At 37.5% G+C, this 26,299-nt stretch overlaps 1 protein-coding gene across 2 annotated transcripts in view; it reads left to right on the top strand.

Annotated features, from left to right (window-relative positions):
* The window catches only part of LOC133995312 (astrotactin-2-like), a 287,008-nt gene that overhangs the window by 110,229 nt on the left and 150,480 nt on the right, over window positions 1-26,299 (top strand). For both annotated transcript variants that reach the window (XM_062434657.1, XM_062434658.1), the window contains exon 4: window positions 3,025-3,177. In XM_062434657.1, coding sequence (XP_062290641.1) covers window positions 3,025-3,177 — 153 coding nt within the window. The remainder of the gene's footprint in view (window positions 1-3,024; window positions 3,178-26,299) is intronic.

Here is a 26,299-nt window from a genome sequence, read left to right on the forward strand (position 1 = left end):
TTAAAGTAGAAGCAACAGTCAGGATCACAGTTCATATCCAGTGAGCTACCTTCTTTGCATCACTGCATACCATCAGATGCACTCATATCGGACGTGTAGTGGTGAGACAAAATAGTTGGGCTCGTTGGGTTTCAGTGAAACAGTGAGGGTGGGAAATTGTTTTCATCTAGGTGCCAGTGAATGTGGGGAACTCTGTATTAGTTTCCGTGCCATGTGTTCAAAGGAGTTCCTGGCAGTAGAAGTTAGAAAGCACTCTTTCGACACAAGACAGAGGGATGGTGCACATGCACTTTGGTTTACAACAACATTGCCAGAAGCAACAACTGCAGTAGCTACCACAGCATCAAAGCTAGTGTGCAACCTGAAAAAAGTCTTGTGTAGGTCTGAACAAAATGTGTTGTCCTTTATTGTACTATTAATGGGAAACTCGATTGATTTTGGCATGATGGCCTTGTTCAAAGCAGTTTCCCTACCCAAGAGGAATGCCCTCTCCTATTAGGCTGGGCAAAGATAGCTCTAGGAAAAGAGTGAAGGCAGACATCACACTGCTAAGTGTTACATGTATCTGAACATATGACAGTGTAGTAGAAAAATGTATTTTAGGATTGAGTGCTTGGTGTATCACATGTATAGCTGTAGTCCATGAGATATCTTAGCTTAAAACATGTGGATGTTTTTGCAGTTTGTGATACATGTGTGGCAGTTATCAGCAGTTGCAGCTAAAAGCAGCAGCAGTGTCTTAAACTGAACAATAAACATGTACTGTATGAGTGCAGGCTGGTGTGGTGAACGGTCGATACCTTGCAGCTTACAGTGAATATGAAGACATTGGCCACTTAGAAGCAGTAACATTGAATAATAGCAACAGTAGTAATTGCACAGGAGATTTTGTTTTACTTTCAGCTTGTAACATTATATTTTTTTTTTAATGCAGAGAGCTGGAATTCATATTTTTCATTACAATAATGTATTGTTCACTTCACATCAGTTACTTCTAGGAAGCTGTGTCTAGGTTCAGTCTGTGAGCTATATTTGCAGAAACATTAATATAACACATTGATTGATTGTGCGATGCTATGCATGCCTTCAAGATGTTTAAGCACAGAATAACTTCCCCAAACCAATGCCTAAACCTACTTGTCAAACCTCATGCTGGTGTAAACTCACTGTATTCTTACACCTCACCAATGTTGACCTACTACTCATACATAACCATCTTGGTAGGAGTAAATGTGTGAGATTGTGTTCTCAACACGTGTTCAAACTTGCAGCATCTGAGATCAATTAATTATGTGATTGTAACACAGTCATTAAATATTAATTAAGACACCATTAGAATAGAAATATTTAGACATATAAAGTCCTTTGACTGCAGAGAAGTCTGCAGGAAAATACAATAAGTTCATAAATAATATTGGACCTCTTCAATCGTGTATGGATAGATGTTTACATGAAAAGTACTAAAAAGTAGTTGCACTGATTAAAATAGTGATCCTTGCCTTTTCTAAAGTATTATGACTGCACATAATGCTGTGTGTCATGAAGCCTGTCAGCTGAAAACCACAAAACACATAAGGTTCACATATGGTTCCAAGAAACAAGATCAATCATTTTCCTTTTCTTGGGGATATATTCACAAAAGTACAATATAGTATTATAGTATAGTACAAAATAAAATTAATGTATTTTGTTGATCTTGTAAAATGTTATAAAAACTTCAACTGTAAATGTCAAGATATATTTGACTGGAGGGCATAAGCCAACATCTGTTCTGTGATGAGCTTGTGTTGCATCAGGTTATAGGGAGGGTGGTGGTGTGGAGGGCACTATTACTGTAGAGACTGACAACAATTCCCTGTGTGACATAACACTAACCACAGTGGAGTGAGCCAAGTTTAACCACAAATGAATCCAAACCAATATATATCACTGCAAAGATAATATTTCTTCTGAAGTCAGCCGCATTGCCACAGTGTGTTTACCATTTATAATGTCCAATTCAATGTGAGTACATCTGCCTCTCCACTTTCACCCTTGTCCTCTTCATCCCCCTCTTCCTCTGCTCTTGCATACTCATTGGTATGTATGATCAGCATCCACTGGGAGCAACACATCACCATTATTCATGGAAAGAGTGCACCTCAGAGCCAGACTGACAGATCAAAAGATGTTGATGATAGGTGGGGGTAGTGGCGATTGGGGTGATGAATGGCCCCATCTTCTGGAGATGGCTATACTAAAGTTCGGGGACAGAGCTGTTTTCACAGTTCGCTTTGTAGTTAGTTGTTTTGAGCTACAGGGAGGAACCTTTTTCCAAGCTTTGTCTGTCAGGAGGCACACAGTCTCAGACTTTTAAACCCTTGCTGTAGACGAACATTTGTCAAACAAGACAATATCTATTAGTAGAGGCTGTATGAGTCATACACAATTAAGATATTATCTTTCTTTGATAGCCATGTTTTTACCTTTTTAGGTATATTTATCACAATGGTGGCAGAATGTTCTCTATTTAAATTAGTCTTTTTGGCAACATTCACAAACCAGACTATATCAAGATGGGTCATAAGAATTCTATGTCCTTTGCTTTTGTAATTTCCAACTGTAAAGGGAGCAAACTGCTGTCTCTATTATCCCCTCTTTCCCCACAGCCAGCTGTTTCGGAGTCATTCATCAGAAAGAGTGAAACTGAGCGATCAGGGAAGCGTTGGCAGGATCTCTGTAGAGATGAGGCAATATTGAATTGATGGAATCATTTAGGGGCGGGAAAAAAATTGAAATTTAAGAAATAACACAGCACAGCTTTTTACTGTGTCAAAATGGGACAGCCTAGTGGCTCATGATGCACATCTTAATCTGTTATCTTTGAGAAGAGAATATACCCCAACATATTTTGGGGTATACGGCTTTATGCATCTTTGTGTGCATTTTTACCACATCTTGAGTGTCTGACACTCATTGCAAATTGATTGTCACTTTAAACTCTTATGACATGCCTGCCATTTTCACTTTGTCACTCTGTCATAGCCATTGACCCGAACAAGGAAGCAGTGGAGGATTTGATGCAGAGGTTCCAGGACAGTTTCCGTGTTCCCAACACGCCAACAGACATGTCTCACTACCAGCATGTCATGCACAGTTCATCTACAGGCCGCCGGAGGGTCCCCAGCCACACCAGAGGTAGGACAAAAAGTTATTTAAAAAGTAATAATTTTGTTGGCTGAATGTAACAGACCTTGCAAGCAAGATGAGAGTACAATATCTGCATGTTCTCTTTCCTTTGACTATGTATACTGGGCAATACTTGCTGACCTTTTTTGGGCTGGAATACTCTTCGAACAACCTTTTAATAAATGCATACAATTATGGCTCAGTGTACAATATAATATATGCACAAGGTCACTTGCTTGAGGTATTACATACCACTCAAACTTACTAGAAGTAAGTGTGCCTTTTCTTTCCACCCATTGACACCCAAACATAATTATAAATATCATTATGTTGTGCATTGTTAATGCATTTAAACAAACAATTGGTTTACATTGATTTAGGTGAATTTATTTCAGTATGACAGACAATACAAATTCATATATATGAACAGTCTAGATGTTCCAGTGCACTTGACCTGTACACTTTTTAATGAGGGAGAAAAAATACTCCTATATTTGAAGCTATGACCTCTATGTGTCAAATTGCTTTGAAGACAATGTTTCACGCTGATTTCACAACTAATTAGTATTTATTATTGTACATTTTGTATTCTATTTGATATCTATGGAGATTACTAATATGTGGATTTCCTTTTCACTTCTTTTATATCATGAAACTAATAAAGCCAACATATATAGAACAGGAACTTGATGCAAAAGTAATAATATAGAAAATGTACTTTAGTTAGAGCCATTTATAATTTGGGAGTGAACATACATGTGACTATTAACATGGTTGGTTATCACTCAGGTTCACATCTTGTATTGAGACTACATCCATTTGTCTATTGTATAGAGATGCATTCTTCTGTCTTGGGTGAGTGCATAAAACAGTTTCAGCATCACTTTAACTCTTATTTATTTAGCATAGAAATTAATAAAAATCACCTCTAAAAAGGAATCTCTCAATACCATTCTAACCTTTGTCATTTAGCGCCCACATATTTCATTATAATTGCTGTCAGTTTACTCTGTTGACTTTCTGTTTCATTAAACATAAGTGAGAAAACATTTTCACACTTGTATCAAACTATGCAGGGTGTAATTTTGAGATGTGACACACTGGTGACACCAGCCTCTAACATAACAATAAATTCAGCTCATACTATAAACATTCCCAATAGTTTTAATCAAACAAGATGTAAAAATGTATCCTGCAACATTGGACATACCTATATGACCAATGAGACATTAACATTGAAACTAAAACATTAATCATTATGAGTTCACCTACCCTTGAGAGATAACTTACTACCCTCTTGATCACTTTGATTTTCAAAATACAAAATACAACACTGAGCAACTTTGCATATTATGCATACTTACTTATGTGGGGATTATCATTATTTCCAGTCACATAGCCAGTAGTTGAGTCTATTCTTGCTTATCTAGCTTGTTAGAGTTTGTCTTATTTGCTGTTTAGAAATTTGCTCTGTAATATGAGAAGATTCCACCTGTCACCCTTCTGAGCAAATGCTGCCTCTAATATTAAATGCAGGTCAAGCTCCTCAACACGCTCCTCAACACTGCTCAGAGATGTATTTTTCTGAGGTGAGAAAGAGATGTCCTCTTGTCCACTAATCGGAAGATTGGTGGTTCGATCCTAGCCTCCTCCAAGGATGTGCCACCTGTGTGTGTGTGTGTGTGTGTGTGTGTGTGTGTGTGTGTGTGTGTGTGTGTGTGTGTGTGTGTGTGTGTGTGTGTGTGTGTGTGTGTGTGTGTGTGTGTGAGTAAACCAGTACTGATAGTGGTAATGTTGGATAAGAAAACAGAGAATGGGAGATTAAGACATGACAGTTAGACAGTTTGAGACAAGGCAAGTCAGACCGCTGTGGGCATCCTGTACCAATGTGCAAAGGTTATGGTTAAAAAATGAAAATAAAAAAGATAGACTGGGACAGATAGAGAGCAGAAAGTAAATTATGGGTTCTACCTCCTGGATTTCTTCCCATGTCTTTGACTGTTGAGTCCATATTTGCTTAGAGCAGCTAGGCTGGATGGAAGACCTATTTTCCTGATTCTGACCCTTCTGGCATCACAAACTTGCATGGCAGCCTCTGCCATCAGTGTGTGAATGTTGGCATGTGTAAAAGTGTGCTATAAACTGTAAAAGTCTATTTACCATCTTCTTTGTGGGCTTAAAGTTAGTGTGAATGTACAGAGCAAACGCATATAGGCCAATACAACAATGATAATAATGGGACAAATACTTAAACAAGGAAACTCTATTATTTGTAGTGATGTTAAAAAGGGGAAGTTAATTGGTCAAACCCAGAAGGTTGGTGCTGCATAAATGTACCAGGAAGAGACCGAGAGTAAAGTGGATTCTGTTGGGCAGATGCTTTTCTTCTCCATATTGCTCAATTTGGTGGACCTTTTTTTATTCTGTGCCATGGCTATGTTTTTCTTGCATTTTTCTGTAGCCCCTGTGCATAATTACATGTTTACATGTGTAGTGGTAGAAAAGAAGCTTACACCGTGTCTACACAGAAAGCACAGCGTGAGCAGCACGTTTGGCAGAGAATCAGTGAGCACTTTGCCTGTGTGTCCACACGGGAGGCATTCAGGTACGGTATATTGTGTGAGTCATCCACATTTTGAAGCACTTAGAGCCAAACACTTAATGGCTGTAGTTACACATATAAAACAGAGAAAAAAAGACTTGAAGCCTAAAAATCTCTGTCTGTCATAACCCTGGCATCAACTCAACCATGACAGATGAAACCTGCCGGCATTCCCAAGAGCATCTTCAAGCTGGAATGATTTTAGTCTCATTGTAAATCTATAGGCTCTGTAAGACCCAAATATAGAAAAACCTAAAAAAAAAAATATTTGACCTTTCAGATGTTGTTGTAGGAGGCCTTTGATGCAGAAATTAAAGAGTTTAAAAAAAAAAAAATGTTTATGTACGTTTTTAGAGAAATGTTGTAATATTGCCACATTGGGCTTAGTTGGGAGCAGAATTTCTGTATTTGTACTCACGTTGTCTGAACAATTCAGAACAACTAAGGGTTCATTTGCAGGGTTGATTGCTTACTTAGCCCCATAACAGTATATAACATTAATAATAATCACACATTAGTCATATTTTTATGAAGTCATTTATTAAAAACAATAAAAATATTAAAAATATTAAACAAGATAAAACTCTTAAAAAACGCTTTTTCCCCCTCTTTTTTTCTTTTCATGACATTGGTCATGAAGACTTTCATTGGTGGTGAAAGTCCCAAAAACAGTCCCTGTCGTCTTTAAAGCAAAGGCGAACATCACACTTTCTGCATTGTGTGTTGGTGTATCCTTTATTGCAGTGTCTGCAGCGTCCTCTCCCTGTCTTCCTTGGGAAATGGGCAACTAGATCGTTGCGTACATCCAATGGGAGGTGTGCACATCTCTTGGATGGCCTCTTCTGAGCATTCAGAGGGCTTCCTGATGTCACTGTCTGTGTTGCTGGGCTCCCTTTGCCTGAAGATGGCCGTCCTCTCTTTGGAGTTTGAAGTGTTGCATTTACCAGGATGAGAGAGGATGCTAGCTGTGCCTGAAACTGTCTCCTGTTCATTGTCTCTTTGCTAGACATCTTGAGCGCTTTACAGTCCCGTAATTATCAGCTGGACAGTCCATGGGTGGTTGGTTTTCTTTGTCCACTTCTTTACAGACATCTTCATCAGAGTCTTCATTGCTTTCATCGGTGTCACTGCTTTCCATCTCCACCTCACTCTCTCCATTTTGGACCATTTCAATGACATCCTGCACACTGTATCATGGCTCTCTCCTTGCTGGTTGCATTCTGAAAATAAAATATGAATTAATTAACATGTATATATATATATATATATGTTTTATATATTGTAGTACATAACCTGAAGGAATAGAATAGGGTGGTGGACCAAGTGCTCAGGGTCTGCCTTGTAAGTCGCTTTGGACAAAAGCTTCTGCTAAATTCCTTAAATGTAAATGTGAATGTAAATGGATTAATGGCTCTAATTATCATACTAAAAGGAAAACATGCATACCCCCACTTACATCCACACCCCACATTCAGGAACATTCCTTTCCCCAGAACTGAATTGTCTGTTGATATCCTCTTTGTGGACAAAGTCATGGAATTTTTAGGTCAGGCTGATCAAATTAACTACATTTTTTAGAGATAAAACTTTTAAATCAGTCAAATTTGACCAGAACACAACACAAGGGTAGAATGTATACTATCCATGTATAAAGAAAATACTCTCTTTCAGGCAGTGGTGTAGTGGAGGGAATACAACCTGTTTGAGCCCACTGCAACAAGCCAGCTATTTTGACTACCACATTCACCCAGGGTTGTATAATTGCAACACTTATATAACAAGCTCTAAATGAAATTTGATGCATCTATTCCACAATAACTACATATGTACATGCTCTAGACATTGTAATAACAACCAAAAAAAATATAAAAGACATATTACTTACTTGAATCTGATGAATCCAGTCCAATGAAACAAATAGTTGTTGTTCGAAGGAAACCTTGAGAGGTTGTGTGAGTTCATGGCCAGAAGGCGTGACTTGTAAACAAATGTAAGATCCAATAGCATTGTGAGACTGAACAATAGGACCCAATGACTATGTAAATGTGGTAAAAAAATAAGATAAAATATAACAGATTGTTTTTTAGGATGGTTAAAGGTAACGTTGTAATTTTACATCAGTGGGTGTTACAGGGTTTAAGAAACTTTTGGGAAATGGGCCCTGGGTTGAACAGGTCATAGGAGAGGGTTAATATGCCTTTTGCAAAGTATAGTTTATATATGGTAGTCTGTCATTTGCCAGGTTTCTTGTACCATGTTGTTGAGATGTGAAGCAAGTAACCATGAGCTAGCATCACAATATTGAGAACAAGCAGTTTGAACACAAGATGATAGCTATTGTCCTCAATGTCTGAGTGTGTGTGTGTGTGTGTGTATGTGTGTGTGTGTGTGTGTGGGGGGGGGGGGGGGGGGCAGTAGGTACTGTGAAGATATGATGCATGGGGCTCAACTTCCAGCAGCCCATACAAATATTTAAAAAAACACACTTTTTTCACCTAGCGAACCCTGAGAGATGGGGGTGAAAGCATGCCACTAATGGGTAATCAGTGAATTAAAACAAAATGAAACAAAGGAAAAGTATAGAGACACATCACATGTGTGCCTGGCTTTTGAGCAATGCTGTCTATAGTTTACTGGCCCAAATGCCTATATTAACTTCATTCACATTTACATTATGAGGACAACATGCAGTGTTGGGCAGTAGCAGCATTACTAGTTTAACTACATTTCTCAGTAGTGTGGTCGTAATGTCGCTGTTTTCTACATCACATAGCTTTTCAGTAGTGAAGCTATTTTACTGATCAACTAACACAGTAGTTTTCAGAGAAACTACACTTCCCCAGGCATTTCTAAACCTTAAATGCAGCGGAGTTACTGCTGCGTTCTGAAGCAGTAGCCTAGGTGACAGACACTCTTCCATGTGACGTCACGCACCTGTCCTTCTGCTGATGCCTGTAAATTGTCTGCTGCAGCGGGGCGGGCTTGGAAGCGCGCAGCAGGCGACACTGACAGAAGAGTGGGGAGAGAAGTTTATTCCGAGTTCATGTCGTGAATGGCCATGGCCGTATCTTGACAAGTTTATGTTTCTGTTTTTTTTGTTAGCTTTGGGAAATACCTGAATGTGTTTCCTTAAATTCGTGTTTGATGTCACTTGTCATTTTTTCCCAGGCTGTTACTGTTTGGAGCAGGTCTTTCTTATTTTGCTCCTGTGGGTAGAACCAAGTTATTGAGGTCATTTACAATTTGTCCTCCAAATGTGCCTTAAATGAAGCATACATGCAAACACAGGTGTACACCCCAAACAATAGCATATACACACCACCTGTTTTTTGTGATTATGTGAGTATTTTTTTTGTTGTTTTTTGTTGCCATGGTTTTGTAGCAGTAAAAGCAGAGGGAGAACAGTTTAATAAACTATTATACTGAACATTTTTTGCCTATCTGTTTGTCTTACAGTTTTATTGATCACTAGATAGCAATGACTTGGAATGAAGTTGGTTCGATGTTTAAAAAAAATTAAAAAAAGCTTTGATGCAGTTAAGCTACTTTTTTCATTTTATTGTAGCTTAGCTTGCTAGATTTCTCTGGTGGGTAGCTTCAGTGAAGTGAAGCTTCATTTAATGTAGAGTAACTGGTAGCTTAGCTCACTACATTTTCCAAGTAGCTTGCCCAACACTGAAAACATGTCTCTATCTGTTCAGCTGGAAAACTATACTTGCATTAGTGTCTGCTCAGCTAAACCCTGCAGCTGCTCAGCTGCACTTCTTCTGGTGTCCACGAGCCCACATCTTTAAATTATGCTTTGTGGCAACATTCCTTGCTTCCCTGTCTGCATATATTGCCCTAGTTTCTTGTCACACCATTTTATACCTGGACTTTGACTCATACACATATTTTGTAGTTAGAGTCACAGCCTTCACTTCTATCTTTTCCCACTCTGACAGTCACTCACAGGACCTTGTCATAAAGCTTAATCAAAAGACCGCCATATTCAATATTGATACGAACATGTATAATTCACAGATCATACAATTATGTTCATTGATAATAGTTTTAATAAGGAGGTTGACAGACTACCATGCATGCAATCTCATGGCATCCTCTGACAGGCTGTCAGACATTTTACCCAAACCATATAGTTAGTCAGTGGTGTTCAGAAGTAGAAGTGCCACGGCAAGCAAAATGTGTGTTATTTTTGCTCGCACCCCATCTATGCAAGTCATTGATGTGTTTGTGTTGTGTTGTTGCAGGCTAAGCCAAATTTATAGCTTGTTTTTGAGAAGTAATGGAATGGTCGGACTGGATTTCAAAAATGTACTTCTGTGATGTGGCAAGCACAACAGGAGATATAATGGGTAGAGTTGTCACTGAAAGCAAATATGTGCGCCTCATGAAAACAGGCAAAATAGGCATGATGTCAACATTGAGTTGCACTCTCAAGTTTGCTCAGTTTTAAGAAGTGTGAAGAGGGGAGTTAACACCTGCTTTCAGATATATATGAAAGTGTATATGTCAGCAATGGTCTCATGTCATGTGGAGTTTGTTGACAGGTTGGGTCACATATTTTGTGCTATGTGGAATACACTGTTGCAATTTTGTGTACCACTTTAACACCCTGTATTTGAAATTTTAACACTGATTATAATGACCTTCCATTGTGCTGTTGAAATTATTGTATTGTGACCTGTGTCATCTACATGGTATTATAAATGTTGGTAGTGGCAGTAATTTTGATTGTCCGGACATGCACTGTAAAAACCGATGTATAAGTCGCACCAGTGTATAAGGCGCAGTCTATTTTGGGGGGTGTCATGCGGGGAAAAGCGTTTTATTATTTAAGGCTGGTTTATTTGAATGCACCAGTAGCTATTCATTTATAAATACATATGTTTATATTCCAGAACTTTTACTTTTATTTGAAACACAATCAAAACACAAATATTACACCTGAAACAGTGTGTTGGGTTAATGGTTAATGGTCTGGTAATGATTTGCTTAACTGAACTAGACCAGTAGGCTATATTAAGTCAGACCTGGTTTGGGTTACGCTATGAGTTTCAATTAAACCTTTTAAAAGAACACAGTAACTTTACATATTTGATACAGTGTATAGCTGTATGCTCACTCAAGTCCCAAAAACTCTTCATCAGAGGTGTCGCTGTGCTCAATTATTGTGCCCAAGTCGGTGTAAGTCTCACCAAGCACACTGTCCTCGGACTTTTTGTCAGACCCAGAGTCAAACAAAGCATCATTCTCTGTTCCATCCAGTGGAAAAACAACAATGTTAGTGAATCTTTTAGGCTTCAGATGTGTGCTCATACTGTGTGTCGCTGCCACAGCTCAATAAAAACTGCTCATCTGTATGCTTTTGCATATTGCGCTTCAACATCTGCTGCTGTCAGTCGGGTCAATTTGGTCTGTAAATAGTGAAACATCACAGCAACTAGTGTCTGAAGTACTTCTGATCAACACACTGAATATTTTTATTTTTCCGTACAACATACAGCAGTAATGAGTCATCAACAGCCTATTTTCAATAGCTGCCAAGACAGCTGGAGCACGCAACGTGTGCTTGACACCGCTGTTTTAAGACGTCATAGTTCATAAGGACACTCACATAGTTATTTTTATAGTTATAGTTATCATTCTTAGTGTGGTCAGCCTTTTACATACCTATAATCATATCCAGATCGAACCTCTGTATTTTACTGGTATATAGGACACACCGATGTATAAGACACACCCCACTTTTCAATGAAAAAAAATAGTGTTTACGGTGTGTCTTATACACCGGTTTTTACAGTACTTTCCTCTGTCTCCAGCCGTATCAGCATAAATAAGACCAGCACTTGAGAATGACTTGATAGTTGTTCTCACCTCCACATTATGCTTGGTGTTAGTGGCAGAGCATTGATCATTAGAGGCTAACAGTGGTCAGAATTTTTCCTGGATTCATACTCAGTTTGTACAACAGAATCTTGTTAGAATTAAGAGGCTATTTGCTTATGTCATTCTGTTAAGCCAAAGTCAAGCGTAGAGTTTGGAAGAAGTACTTGTGTAAATCATATTTGATGTTTCCCTTTTCTTATTTCCATTGCTTTTCTTCATTTCATATTTTTCAATCAAAGCGTTTAGTTTGAGTATTTCCATTTAACCTTTTGCATTTTGAATTAGATTTTTTTTCATTATCATTTTAAATTTTAAACTTCCTTTTTCAATTTCCTTTTTATTTTAAGTTTAATTATGGCCTGATTATTATTTTACTAAATTGTTAATTGTATTTCCATTAATTTTCTACTTGGACCGTGAGTTTGATTATGAACAAAAATATCCTCCATATAGATCACCCAAAACTGCCAAAATGAAACCACTTGCAGAAGGAAATGGCAACCTTCTCTTCAGTCATTAATTGGGGTTGACAATGGGAGAATATTTCTTTGCAATTTTAGAATAATGAGACACAAATCCAGTAGTTTTGTATATTTATTACTCATATACAGTATGAACACATAGCAGCCATTTCGGCACATACTATGGGAATTGGTCTACCCTCAGACGTGGATGAAAATATGCATTCCATAATATTCTGTGAAAAGCCATTGTTCTGCTGTAGCCACCATTCCAGAATAACTTTGAAGTCACAACACATTGTGGTTTTGTCAAACATTAAGATTTGTCCTTAAAAATGCACTCCCTTATTTGCATGCACCTCTGTGCATGCTATTCCCTGCTGTGGTGTTAATGCATTCCCATGTGCTGGCTAGAAGCTGTGGTAGTGTTTTGATGTGTCACAAGGAATACTTTGGCTCATTACGATGAGGATAACCTTATGGTTATTATCTAGCTTTTCTCCTGTTTAATTGATGCTTTGAAGTAGCACATGAAAGTAGTTTGGTGCTGTCTTCTATGTGTGTGTGTGTGTGTGTGTGTGTGTGTGTGTGTGTGTGTGTGTGTGTGTGTGTGTGTGTGTGTGTGTGTGTGAGAAAGAGAGAGAGAGAGTTTGTGTGCCATGATACTTGAATTCATTCTGTTTTCAGCTTCACTTTCAGCAGTCCTCAATCTTCACTGCAGACAAAACACAATGATTACAGCTTTGAGTCTGCAGCCCTGGGGCTTCTGTATAACAGGCCATACAGCTGATCTACTACCAGGTCAGAGCAGTCAGTGTCTCCGTTTTTGTTTGTTAGAGACAGAGACAAAAAGACTGACAGATCACATAACTATCTGTCAATCCACCTAACCAAGACATTTTTCTAAGTCTCTAATTAATCCATTAATAGTCATATTATTGGTCTTAAAAAAAAAAAAAAAAAATGAACACATGATTTTGCACCCATTTTAACTCAGATTTTTCTTTAGCCCTCCGGAGTCTGGAAGTTTTTGATGTTGCTGTCAAGAATATGATTTTTAGGAAATCATGAGGACAGCTCATAAAATGATTCTGTTTTCTGCTGTGTCTACACATTATTACAATTTTAAACTGTTCTTGATTAAAATGAAGCTACATTTCTGATTTATTGTTAGGAAGATACACAACATGCAATTTTTTGGACACCTTACTCTACTTACTGTACATAACCAGACACCTTACTCTACTGACCATCATACAACTGTGATAATATGCCTAAATCTAATTTAAATCAGCATCACCGGGATATAGCATACTTTTCTTTAATCCATAACAGTGATCCTGCTTTATGAAGAATCTCAATGCTCAAAAAATGGCATGATGCTTGTACTATAGGTTTCTCCTTATTGAAGTTAATGGATCTTAGATTCAAATCCCTGCCACAGCTTTGGTCACATGAGCTTTCTGGCCATGTTTACATGAGAGGATGTTTACACTCAAGTTAAACCTGGACTGTGTAGACCACAAGTGTATGTGGGCATGTCCACCAGCATCTCTTACAGAAAAAAATTGGCTAGATGCTTGTGCAAAAAGCAAGTCGGTTGTACTTAATCTGTCTTTCCAAGGAACGCAGTCAAAGTTCAGTGGGGAGTGCATTAATTTTGCTCAGTTAATGACAAGGAACGATATTTATTAGTTTATTTAGAGAAGTGTAGCAAAGGGTGAGAATACTACTTTGGCTGACAAATGGAAGGGACGTAGAGCAAACAGCCCTGCCATTGAGGGTTATTCGCTGTCACAGCCAGTCATGTCTCTCTTGTCAGGCTGGGCAGAGCTTTAGGGGCAGCTGGTGAAGTGGCTCTCATTTGGTTCTCGTTGAAGTCATTGTGATGAAGTGTGGTTGGCTGGCCCTAAGCTGAAGCAGGTAAAAATTTAGATTTTTTTTCACCCCATGCACTACTACCTTTTAGTTTTTAGTTTTTAGTTTTTTTTGCATCATTTCATTCCTGACAACATACCTACTAAAACCCAAATGGTTCTTTAAAGCCCACATTTTAGCATAATCTGTCGATACTACTAAATTGTCCTAAACAGCCTCTTATACTTTGACTTAAAGAGCCAGGACATATTCTTTGATGTTGCCTACAGCAACATTAGCATCAGTATTTGGGAGGCAAGTGATTTTGGATTGTGAGCATTTTCATTTTTTTTAAAGTTTATGTATTGGTATCGTATTGTTGAGTGAAGATAATGTAAGGGGCGTTCACTGACACAAATAATTAAAAGCTGGAGTGTGGGACTTTTGTGTCCCCCTTCTGGCAGTGAGAGTAAATACAAAAAAATACTGTTGATGAAGTGCTTATGCCACAGGCCCCACTGAAACTAGCTGCATTGTCAGCATTAATATCAAAATAAACATGTAAATTATAATTTATGTTATAAATAACCAAGGAAATTACTTGAAAAACACTCTTTTTTCAATTAATTACAACAAAACATAAAACAACAACAAACATAAAATTGAGTATACTAAAGTGATGGACTTGACTGACTTAGCCATTATGTCAGTGTGACACAGATAGGTTCACTTGTAAGGCAAAGAGCTCAGGGTTTTAAAACATTGTTTTTAATCAATACATGATTACCATAGTGTCAATTTATATTCAAGACAAATATGTTGGTGAAACTGGGCTAATTAGTGGTTGCGGGGCCTTACGCACATGCATTGTCCATGTACAGCAAGAAATGGCCTTGCTAAGACTAGCTCTTCCAGTTTAGAAAGGAGGTCTAGCTCAGCGTGTAATGTCCGCATGGGTTACTAGGTTTGGATAGTTTAAGCTGAGAAGCTACAAATGTGTTGTGGATTGCTTTGATATCTGCTGTTTGTGTTGTGTCTTAGAATAATTACAAATCAAAACCACAGTCACTGAAATACAAAACGTAATTTATAGATATTTCACATATCCTTTCCTCTTCCTTTTTAGTTTATCACACTTGCTTTTGTCTGTACATCACTCAAAAGATATCCATAATTTCACCAAAGGGATTTTATTAGCTGCTGGATATATTGATAGTTCCAGCCTAATTGCAGCTTTTAGCAGTGGTTGTCTTTTCATTGTAGGATTGCTTTTAAGATTTAATTTTATCCAGCCACGGCATGAATTATCAATTACTTGAGCTACATTACTCTGACCTTTTAACTTCCTGTGAGACAGATGGTACAAGACATATTTTCCACTGTCTAAAATATGAAGCAAAGTAACCAAGAAGACTGAAAACATTAAGCCTCACCTAATGAAGTCATAAATATGGCCTGTTTAGTTTTCTCTCTTTCAACATTGTGTTGCAGAGTCAACTGAGAATAAGGCACCAGCTTAGTCATGTTTTTTCTTCACCTTCTGCCTAATGGCTCTATTAGGACTGATGAAACTGGTGTATTTTTATGCTTCATCTCCATTTTCTTCCATTTCACATGTTCAGGTACATTGTTGAGCATAGGTCACCTGCATTTTGGAAGCTCTCAGAGCCCAAAGCAAAATGTCTGTAGTTACATGTGAAAAATGGAGGAAGATAAACTTGTAACATATCATAAAATACAAGTTGTCTGTTGATAAAGTGGTGGGGACAAGGCCATGCTTTTTTAACCGCTCGATTTTGGATGGATGCAGTAGCTGGCAACACTTTTCAATCCCCCACTTTTGGGGGAACAGCTGCCATCCTATGCCACCCTCTGTGGCTGTACCACTGCACAAGCTGGTTGATAACAGGTGAGAAAACAACATACCACAGGGTGCCAAGGGCCACTGCATCTGAAATTACCCATAACAGCCTGTTACACCTTTTCAACAATCACATATCTAAAATTCCCTGAGTGGTCTCCTGACTCTTAACAATTTGCTTATTAGCTCCAAATTGGTGGGTGTGCTTTCAAAGCAGGAGAGATGTAATACAAAATATAGAGATGAGTGAACAAACACTGACCCACTTGAGTCCAAGAGCCAAGTGGTACATTGTTAAACCTCCCACTTTTTCAAGTCCTTGCTCTCCCATATAACAGGTAGCAACTCATAAATTTGAGTTGTAAAATGTGTCGGTGGGGCTTATATCATGATGCCCTCTGTAATAACTTTTCAGCATACCTAGGTTGTTTATGTATAATAGGATTGTTTGTGTGTGTGTGTGTGTGTGTGTGTGTGTGTGTGTGTGTGTGTGTGTGTGTGTGTGTGTGTGTGTGTGTGTGTGTGTGTGTGTGTGTGTGTGTGTGTGTGTGTGTGTTATAAATGCAAAAAATGCAGTGTGCATCAGCAGAGTAAACCTGTACTGATTGTGGTAATTTTGGATAAGAAAACAGAGAGTGGGAGTTCTGGTTAAAAAAAAAAAAAAAAAAAAAAAAAAAGATAGACTAGCATAGTGTGTCCATATTAGAGCAGCATGGCTGGATGGAAGGCTTCTTTTCCTGTGTGTGTGTGTGTGTGTGTGTGTGTGTGTGTGTGTGTGTGTGTGTGTGTGTGTGTGTGTGTGTGTGTGTGTGTGTGTGTGTGTGTGTGAACTGCCGTCTTGTGCATTATAAATGGCAAATTTGCATACTCTCACTTTTGTATGAATGTAGATGCCAGTTTGTATTGAGTGTGAGTTAGAAATATTTTGCTCGCTGGATGTCAGAAAGCCTGACTGCTGAATGCAGCTGTGCCTTAATGTGATTACCAGTTGCTGAGCCATGTGGGGACTGGTGTTGCTGTCAGCTTAATTTACTCACAAACACATTGTCACAGACATACGTATGCAGTGCGAGTATTTGCATACAAAAGCATAAACACTGTGCAGTGTGCACACACAAGCTGACATTTAGTAGATCTAAGTCTAGCAGCTATAAGTCAAGGAAATGTGTTTTGCTCAAAGAGTCACAGAAGTAGCTGAGGTCATTTTAAAGTTATGAGAGCTGTCAGAGTCACATGCACTCATATGAAGTGAATGAGAGCACATGCACATGCACAACCAGAATTAATGAATACAGGAGCCTCCAAATGCCTGCATTTCCTGTCAACATATGCACCAGTCGTTACAAAATTAGACATGTTGCTCTCTTATATTTACTATTTTCCCCTCATTTTCCATTCATTCGTGTTTCACACAAACACAGACGCATGCACCTAGTGAAAGGTCTTTCCTCTTGCAGCTGCCAAGCCTTCAAACACCTTTATTGATCCATGTATCTGTGTAATTATATGTGCTTTATTCTGGAATAGTTGCACTTCACCTTGTCATCTCTAAAAGGATAAATGCTGTTTGGCATGTAGGATTGCTGCCATTAATATGAAGGCTGCCCACTGAACACAATTCACAAAGAAACATTCGAATGTAACATATAAACACAAAATATAGTACAGTATACTGTATTTTGCTACCCTTCTAATGGGCAATGTAGGTTCATACACCTGTGTGAACAAACATCTGCCCAGCTGAAGTGTTATTGAGCAGACCTGTGTCTCAACTCAGTTCTGTAGCTAACGTCAATAAATAATACTGTACTATTCATACACTTTTTATTTCCACCTTATTGGCTCTGAATTTACACTTTTACAGCCCTGCAGAGGTACCGATCCTGTGCAGACTTCACCTGTCTATAGTTACTGTTAATTTATTTGCATATCAATTTACCCTGAATAAAACAACTTATTTGTTTATATTAGTTAGCACTGTTTATACTGTGGCTCCTGTCAAATTAAGAAATGTCTTGAAGTGTGTAAAATGTTTTAAGCAAAAATGTCGTCTCAGTACTACTACACTGCATCTATAATGTGTAAGCACATGTTTGACTAATCAACTTCTTTGTTCTGATTGTACTTTTTGTTATTACAACTATTACATTGGTTCACAGAAATGCTCTTTGGGGGCCTATCTTCCTCTGCGCTAACTACAGTTGACACTCAACCAGTCAAGAGCTGGAAGGCATCAATTGTGGACAATTAAAAATAAAGTATAATTGTCTTTGCACAATTTTGCATTTGAGACACAGAAGCTATGTCACATTTAAATGATAAATGAGAAAACCCTAATAAATTATACCCTTTCTTGCTGTCAGCTGTAATAATGAAATGTTTTTGCCATACGTTTGACATGTAGCACAGAAAGCTCTTCCAACCTGTGTATTTTAGTAATTCACGACAGTAGCTGCAAGTAAGGATTATTTTTTATCAGTTAATCTGTCAATTAACTTCTGTATTCATTGATTTATTGCTGCATCTATAATATGTCAGAAAATAGTTAACACATTACAATCACATATTCCTAAAGGCCATATTGATATAATCAAATATCAAAATATTCTGGTAACTGTCTTAGAAGGCTAAGCAAATCTGATATTATTACCATCTGAAAGGCTAGAATGAGTAAAATGTTTACTTAGAAAAGACTACATAAGCAGTGCCATAAATTGATCTTGTATTAGCATCTTGCAGTTTCTTTGTATTTCCTACCTGGACCATAATGTCTTTACAATTGACTGGTCTTTTTATTTTCTTTCTTTCTTTTCTTCATCTTTTTTTTCTTTTTTTTATGGCTGGTGAGCAGTACAGTATATCATAGTACTGTCTAAGTTTATAATGTGCCCTCCTCCTATGCAGAAGATGATTAGCTTTCACTATTCAGATTGAAATCATCAACTCACCTCCCTGCTTTCCCATAAGTGTTAATCATTGTCATTACAGGACAGATTGGAAAACTACTCCCCCCTCTCTTCTCTGAATGTTCTGTTCTCTCTACCTCATGTGTGCATTCTTTGAGTGAAACAGTCTGTCTCACTCTCTCCTTAAACCCCTTTCCTTTAAAACCAAATCACCATTCATCATTCTTGCTTAAGTATAGTACTATGACATGCTTTTTCCTTTTACCAGCACATTTTTTGTTTATAGTTTTTTGGTTCATTTGTTTCTGTTGTTGGCTTATTTTCATTCACATCCTCTAACTTAAACATTTTAATCAGTTTGTTCACTGTATTCATAGTATATGTGTATTATGCTCAGTGAACAAAATGAATTAAAAATAATTACATGACACAACACAAAATAATTGTAAGTTAAGTAATAGTGAAACTCTCAGTCCCTCACACAGCAGACTTTTAAAAATATATACATTATCAAACTAATTACATTTCACAGTGAAAAAAAACAAGATCCATCTCCACTTGTGACTTATGAATGCATGCCACAATCTATCACACCACACAGTATCTTTGCATTCATAATTTATAGCCTGCACAACACTATGAGCTGATGATTGATTTTACAGTCTGAGAGCAAATGCACTTTTGCACAGAAAAGCACTTTGCTGTCATCTGTAAGGGAGAATGTTAATGGTGACAGCAGGTGACTGTGCCTTCTCACAATATCGAACTTAGGGCCTGATTTACTAAGATCCCAAATAGTGAGTACTAAATTGCGTGCACAGTGCAATAAATTGAGCTTCTCGTTTGCGTGCGTTTTGCGGGTGATCTACTAAGAATAATTGCGTAAATGAAAACAGGTGCAACAGGGTGGAGACAGCAATATTTAAATGAGGGTTTTGCGTGTCTTTATGGAGAGTTTGGATGAGCAGAAAGCTGCAAGCGTAAAATGAAATGTGATCAGGTTCTAGTGGAAGAGGTTAACAAATATATTGAGTTATAACAAAAACAAATACTACCAGAAAAACCAACATATGGGAGAGTATTTGTGACGAAGTCAATGCTGTTAGTAAAACCAAAAATACTCCAAAATTATTAACACAGGTGGAACAACTCCGTCCGGTGCGTATTCTGTCATTGTGCCTCCGTCTCCTCCTCTCCACAGTGACAGAGTCATCTGTGCCCAGTGCGCAGCCGGTTAATACCTGTCCTTCAAAGGTATTATTTATAGACGCAGTTAGCGTCAGAAAAAATACCTTCAGGTTTGGTAAATCACAATGCGTGTGCTAAATAACATATTTGCATTTTCTCCTCCCTGTATTTAGCACACTGGTGTTGAAACGCCCCATATTACATATACATTATGGCAAACCTACTAAATGGACAGCACGTACTATCTTGCACAGTTGTAAGACGCAAACCTCAGTGCGCTGCGTTAGTACATCAGCTTGCACATTCTTTGCGGGTGATGTCAAGTTTGCACACGTTTCTACACATGCAGACCTTTAGTAAATCAGGCCCTTAGTGTGGGAGACTGTGAGGAGACTATATCGTGAATTTGATTCATGAGTGATGTGAGTGGGTTGGTGGTACATCCTGTTTTGTAACAAAAAGATGGAAGGAAAGCATGTGGACAGATGAGGATGTGAAAAAAAAATGAATATGAGTGAAACTATCACATGGAGGTCTGTGAAAAGGACTGTAAAAGTGAGATGGATATGGCCCAGTAATTGAAATTTGTAGTAACGACATGCTGTAGTTTAGCCTCAGTATTCTGGGAGTAGATGTTTTTATGGGACTTGGTTTTGAGGGTATTACCACTGATGGAGAGAACAGGAAATTCAAGGCAGAAGAAAATGGCCTGAAAGAGGAAGAAAAGTGGTTAAAGGGGAAACGCTGTGAAATAAGAAAAAGAAAAAAACAGGGCCTGATTCCCAAAGACTTCTGCACCTTGTTTCAAATGTATTCTTGTTTGTGTTATTTATCAAACCTGCGCCATAGTCTGGAGGCACATCTGGATCATACACACGTTAACCCTGACCCTAACCCACACACACACACACACACACACACAGTACCTGTCAACACGCCTTTCATATGATAAAAGGTTACTCTATCCCTTATACATATGTATTTGAGGAAGGATCATGCAAATCACAAAGATATAAGTGATGTTGATTGTATATTTCACTGGATTTACTGGAATTTCTGTTTCAGAAACAGAAAAGTGCATATTTGCAAAGGCATATTAAAGTAAGGTTGTGAATGGGAAGACCAGAAAGTGTATGAAACCCATGAACGACATAGTCATACATTATGTCAATGTGTTACTTATGGATGGAACTAAAAAAAAAAAAAAAAGATTCCCCTTTTCTTGGAAACTGCTGAATTCCCTCAAGGACTCATGGGGTTCCATGGGCCCCACTTTGAGAGCCACTGTGCTAATGCAATTACAGAGGCAATTGGTCACTCTTGATAATTCAACAATATGATCAACTATATGATCAATATGATTTTGCTGCATCACAATATGAAAGCAGCAAGAATCAGTCACAATGTAATTAGCTCATGCTTAGTAAATCAGATGTTGATATGACTCAGGTTGAACGTGCAAATTTAATGGAAGGCTAATTGGTGCAGTGCTTTCATGTGTGTAAGTCTAGTCGAGAAAATAAATAGTGCTTTACTTGACCTGCATGTGTTTACTTCATGTTTGAAATGCTAACACCACAGAACTAGCACATATTTGTCCTGTTCTTTGTATAATCTGCTCCATTAGTTGGATGTAATGAATGAATACAAAGGAGACATGCTGAGGAGAAAAATAACATGAAGAGCGCCTGTTTCAGGGATGTGCAGAGTTTGTTAGAAGGGCAGGGAAACAAATTCATAAATATATGACTACATTTGCAACACTGTTAAGGGGATTTTAAAATGTATGTATTCAAAACAAACCTATGTTGAAGTTGGTTCAAACACTGCTACACGACAGTTAATTAATGATACATGCAAAGAAATGGAATTGGCATTGTGCTGCCGGCATGTTTAAAATGAATCCTGTTTAATTAGTTTGTAATGTTTCACAACTCAGATAACCTTCAGCTTCTATCCCCATGAATCAGAATGTGGAATTGACTTACTACATTATTATTTAATTGTATAATGTATTATAATTATAATAATTATTATTCATTTGTATTATCATCACATATTATCAGCTTCCTGTTATTGTTCCTCATGCAACCTGCAAGTAAGCATTTTAATGCTCTGCGACCTGTATATAGTTCTTATAATACATTTAATTGTTACTGATATCACTATTGCTATTACCATTACCCCCCACCAAAAAAAAATAAGCCAGCATACTCAATGGTATCATCAATGCTTGGTTACCCACATTTACAATTATCTTGAGCTATTGTTTCTTGGAGCACCACATTGAAATGCTGTCAAAAATTATTGACCACCTCCTGTAGAATTATGTAAGGCAGTGAAGCTTCTTGATAACAGACTTGTCATTTGAACCAGTTGTAAAGGAGCAGGAAAAGATCTAACCTGGTCCTTTGTTAAACTGTGTATCATTTGTTCTTTTCATATTCAATTGGGAATCCAAAATCAGGAAATGGAAAAAGAAAAAAAGGAAGAAACTCATTACAGCATGGTTGTCATACTGCAATTTTATGCTCTTGGCTTTTGTCCATTTTTTTGCGCTTCATACATTTTCAGCTGCAGGAAAAAATAGCTTTGGTCGCTGGATCCTTATTTGATGCTCCAAAATCAAAATAAGGCCAGAGAAGGGTTGTCAAGCAGTTTGACGTGCTTCATAATGTTTTGGTGCAAATTTGGCCATTAAAAACAATAGGTGTACTTCAAAACACATGCGTCAGGCACTTGAGTGCATTTGAGCCTTTAGTGTACTTCTAATTTGGTGGTAATCTTCTTGTGCTTCAAACCGTCAGACAGGATATGATGAGATCATTTTCCCCGGTCCTTATTTCACGAAGGATCTTTTTAGAGTCAAGGTTGGGCAACATAACCAAGAATAAGTCATTTGTGTTGCTTACCAAACTTTAAAATGTTATGACACTGAAATCAATCAGAGCCAGACCACTGAGATAATATACTTGTTTCTCTTCAATGGCTACACTCTGAGATTTAGGATGGATTTTACTGATGTCATCCACAGACTTACATGCCGCTGGTTACATCTCAGGTGTGATGATCTCTTATGAACTCAAGTATAGCCTGAAAAGATCTAGAGAGAGCCTTCTAAATATTTGAAAAATATATTTGACTAAGAGTGACCATGTCTTTGCCAGCAAGACTTTGCAGTTGTTGAACTCCTTGTCTTTAAATCCCAAGGATGCAAAGACAGCCTACACTTTTATACAACTCTCTAAACTCTCTAAAATGTATTTTTTTTTAATGTTTCTATTTTAATAGTTCCATCTCATTCATTGTCTTTTCACAATGCTGTTTTTATTTTACATTTCAAAGCACCTGAAAAGTTCAATACAAAGGTTATTATTATTATTATTATTATTATTATTATTATTATTATTATTATTATTATTATTATTATTATTATTATTATTATTATTATTATTATTATTATTATTATTATTTTATAAGATTATTATGTCATCTTCTGTTGTGCTATGCCAGTGAACAGAATGAAACACACCACCTCCACTTCATTATGACAAAAACATTCCCATGTGTTAGTAATTATGTAAATAGCCAAATCCAAGGTTGAGATGTACACAGTTTGAGTTTTTTGATCAAAACTGAAGCAGCTTTACACCTCCTAACTCAAGGATTGCAAACATATCCTGAGTAAATAATAAATAAAATCAAAGAAAAACAATCTGTAAACTTCCAGGAAATGTTTGCCCTTTTAAATTGATGCATTTAGTGGTGAGGTTGTGACTGAGCTGCAGAAAACATTAATTGCAATGAAGCACATATGAATTAGCTTTAGACAATTATCAAGCAAAATGGAAATAGACTTATAATAGTCCACGGGATAATGAATTCTTTGAAATATAGAATTGGCAGTGAATATTTTAAAGTAGAGATTATAAGATTTGATTTGCTTTACCAGGTTTCTGGTTTTCAAGGCATACATCAGTTTTTTTCTGTGGGTTGAATCATAGAGAAATGAATGTGCTGTACTTCAACAAATGAATGCTGGTTCTTTGTGAGATTTATAAGGTAACATTTATTGTCTAGATGTGAAGAGAGGCTGATCTATTAAGATGTTGATCTTGCTCAAATTTTTAACATAGCGGTTCGACTTCTTGTTTCTGTCTCTCAGTCTGTCTTTGTCTCCACCTTCCATCTCTCTGAGCATGTTCTAACACGATGCATAAATTCAAAACCAATTTTACACCACATTGCCTTGGTTTCACTCTCCAAATAGCGCCAGACTCTGACACTCCAAACTCAGCTAGACTCTCAAACTGTTTAAGTGCACCCGACCAAAAGAATGACTTTCTGTCACACTTATTATGACTTATTTGATTTTCTAATCCTAGGATAGGATATTTCACCTGGCATTTCTCTGCATTTGCAAATAAATTATGACTGTGTCCAGGGAGCAAGGAATAATGAGTGTTTCTCCACTGTGGAAAAATACTATTAATAGGAAAGATAGGGTTTTTTAAAGACAAGGATACATTTTAAGGTGCATGAAAACAGACTCAGAGTGCCTGAGGACCTCTATACCATCCTTTGTTTAAAAGGTGTTCAATACCTCTTTGTGAAAGCCAGTTTAGAAACGTTTATCAAAATGTGTGATTCATTTACTTCTGACGCTAAAAAACTCTTTTAATCTCTCATTCTTCTATACTGTTTGTTAGCTTACTTTTAAATCAGTCTCAAGTCTCAATTTGACATTTTTCCATGGCCTTTTTTCAAAACATTTACAAATTTTACTCAGGGGAAACATGGTCAAACATGAGATGTCCATGAGCTAGTTTACACATAATGCCATGTTCTTGAATTGATCAGTTGATTGAATCTATCCATCCATTTTCAGAAAGAAAGCAATATATTTGATATTCTATTTTTGTCCCCACATACAGTATCATATGGAGACAGGGTAATGACACCACGTGTCAACCCTTTTGCACATTCACTCCCTTATTTTAATTTGCTGTCAACAGGTGAAGTATGTCTTCTCAGATTCTGATTCATAGCCAAAGTTAAAGCATTGATTTTCTTTCTGTCATTTATCTCCTTTCCACTCTGGGAGATTAGGAAGCGTAATCACTGTGATCCCCGGGATTATACAAGCAAAACATATGTACAACTGTGAGGAAATTAGATGGATGTTATTAGCATAAAGTCATTTCTTCAGGGTATGACTTGGGCTGAATCACTTTGATAATACAATGCTGAAAAATATGTTATGTGATTTACGGCAATACATTTAACAGAAACCCTCTGTGGGACCTTTTATATCAGGTTTAGAATGCAGTTCTAAACTGTCCACACATATGTGAGATTATTTTAGATTACTTATTTATCCTTTAGTGGCTTAACACATTGCAAATCCCCAACAATTATCACTTTGTGGCAGCCCCTGTGCGTTTAGCAGGGATGTGTGTTTTGATGTTGCAGAGGCAAGGCAATACAAACAAAGCCTCTTAACTCTCACATACTCGCTCCTGCTCCCACCCTTACTTAAACACAAACATGCACACACTCTGGGGATGTGTCCCAGTTAGATTAACAAATTAAGCTCCAGAGACCTGGTTGAACGATGGACAAATTATCAGCAGTGACCAACAGATCAAACAAAGAGGCACATGAAACGGTGTAGAAGAGTGGAAATTGTACTTTCTTAACATGAGTTGAATTGAACCGTAATAGGTGAACAATGTTTAGTTTGTTAGTTATTATGAAGATTCTTTAAGTCTTTCTGTCATTGTTATAGAAAGACCCGAAAGGATTGTACAGAGGTAAAAGGTCACAGTGTATTTTTTTTTTTTTTTTTTTAAACTACTGCTGTGTTCTTTAGCAATAACTTTTGCATAACCTCACATTCAGTTTTGATTTTGCATTCCCTTTGATTAATAGAGCAGATAGAGTGGAGGATAGCTAACATTAATCTTTGCAGTGTGCTATGGGCAGGTGATGCTGTTGCTATGATTATGGCTGTATCTGTACCTGTGTGTTGGTTGGTATGATTATAATGGTTGTGAAACATTAGTATTTAATGGGTGTTACACCAACTATATGGAGGGAATGTGTGTGTGTGTGTGTGTGTGTGTGTGTGTGTGTGTGTGTGTGTGTGTGTGTGTGTGTGTGTGTGTGTGTGTGTGTGTGTGCGTGTGTGTGTGTGTGTGTGTGTGTGTGTGTGTGTGTGTGTGTGTGTGTGTTGGTTTGAATTAAATGTGACTAAATCCCTTTAGTCCTTCTGCAGTACTATAGCCATAATGGTCATAACTACCCTACATTGAACAACCTTACAATCTTGGGGTTCTTAAACATTCAATAAGACATGTTTCTACCC

This window comes from Scomber scombrus, chromosome 15 (genome assembly GCF_963691925.1).
Source record: "Scomber scombrus chromosome 15, fScoSco1.1, whole genome shotgun sequence".
Classification (NCBI taxonomy): domain Eukaryota; kingdom Metazoa; phylum Chordata; class Actinopteri; order Scombriformes; family Scombridae; genus Scomber; species Scomber scombrus.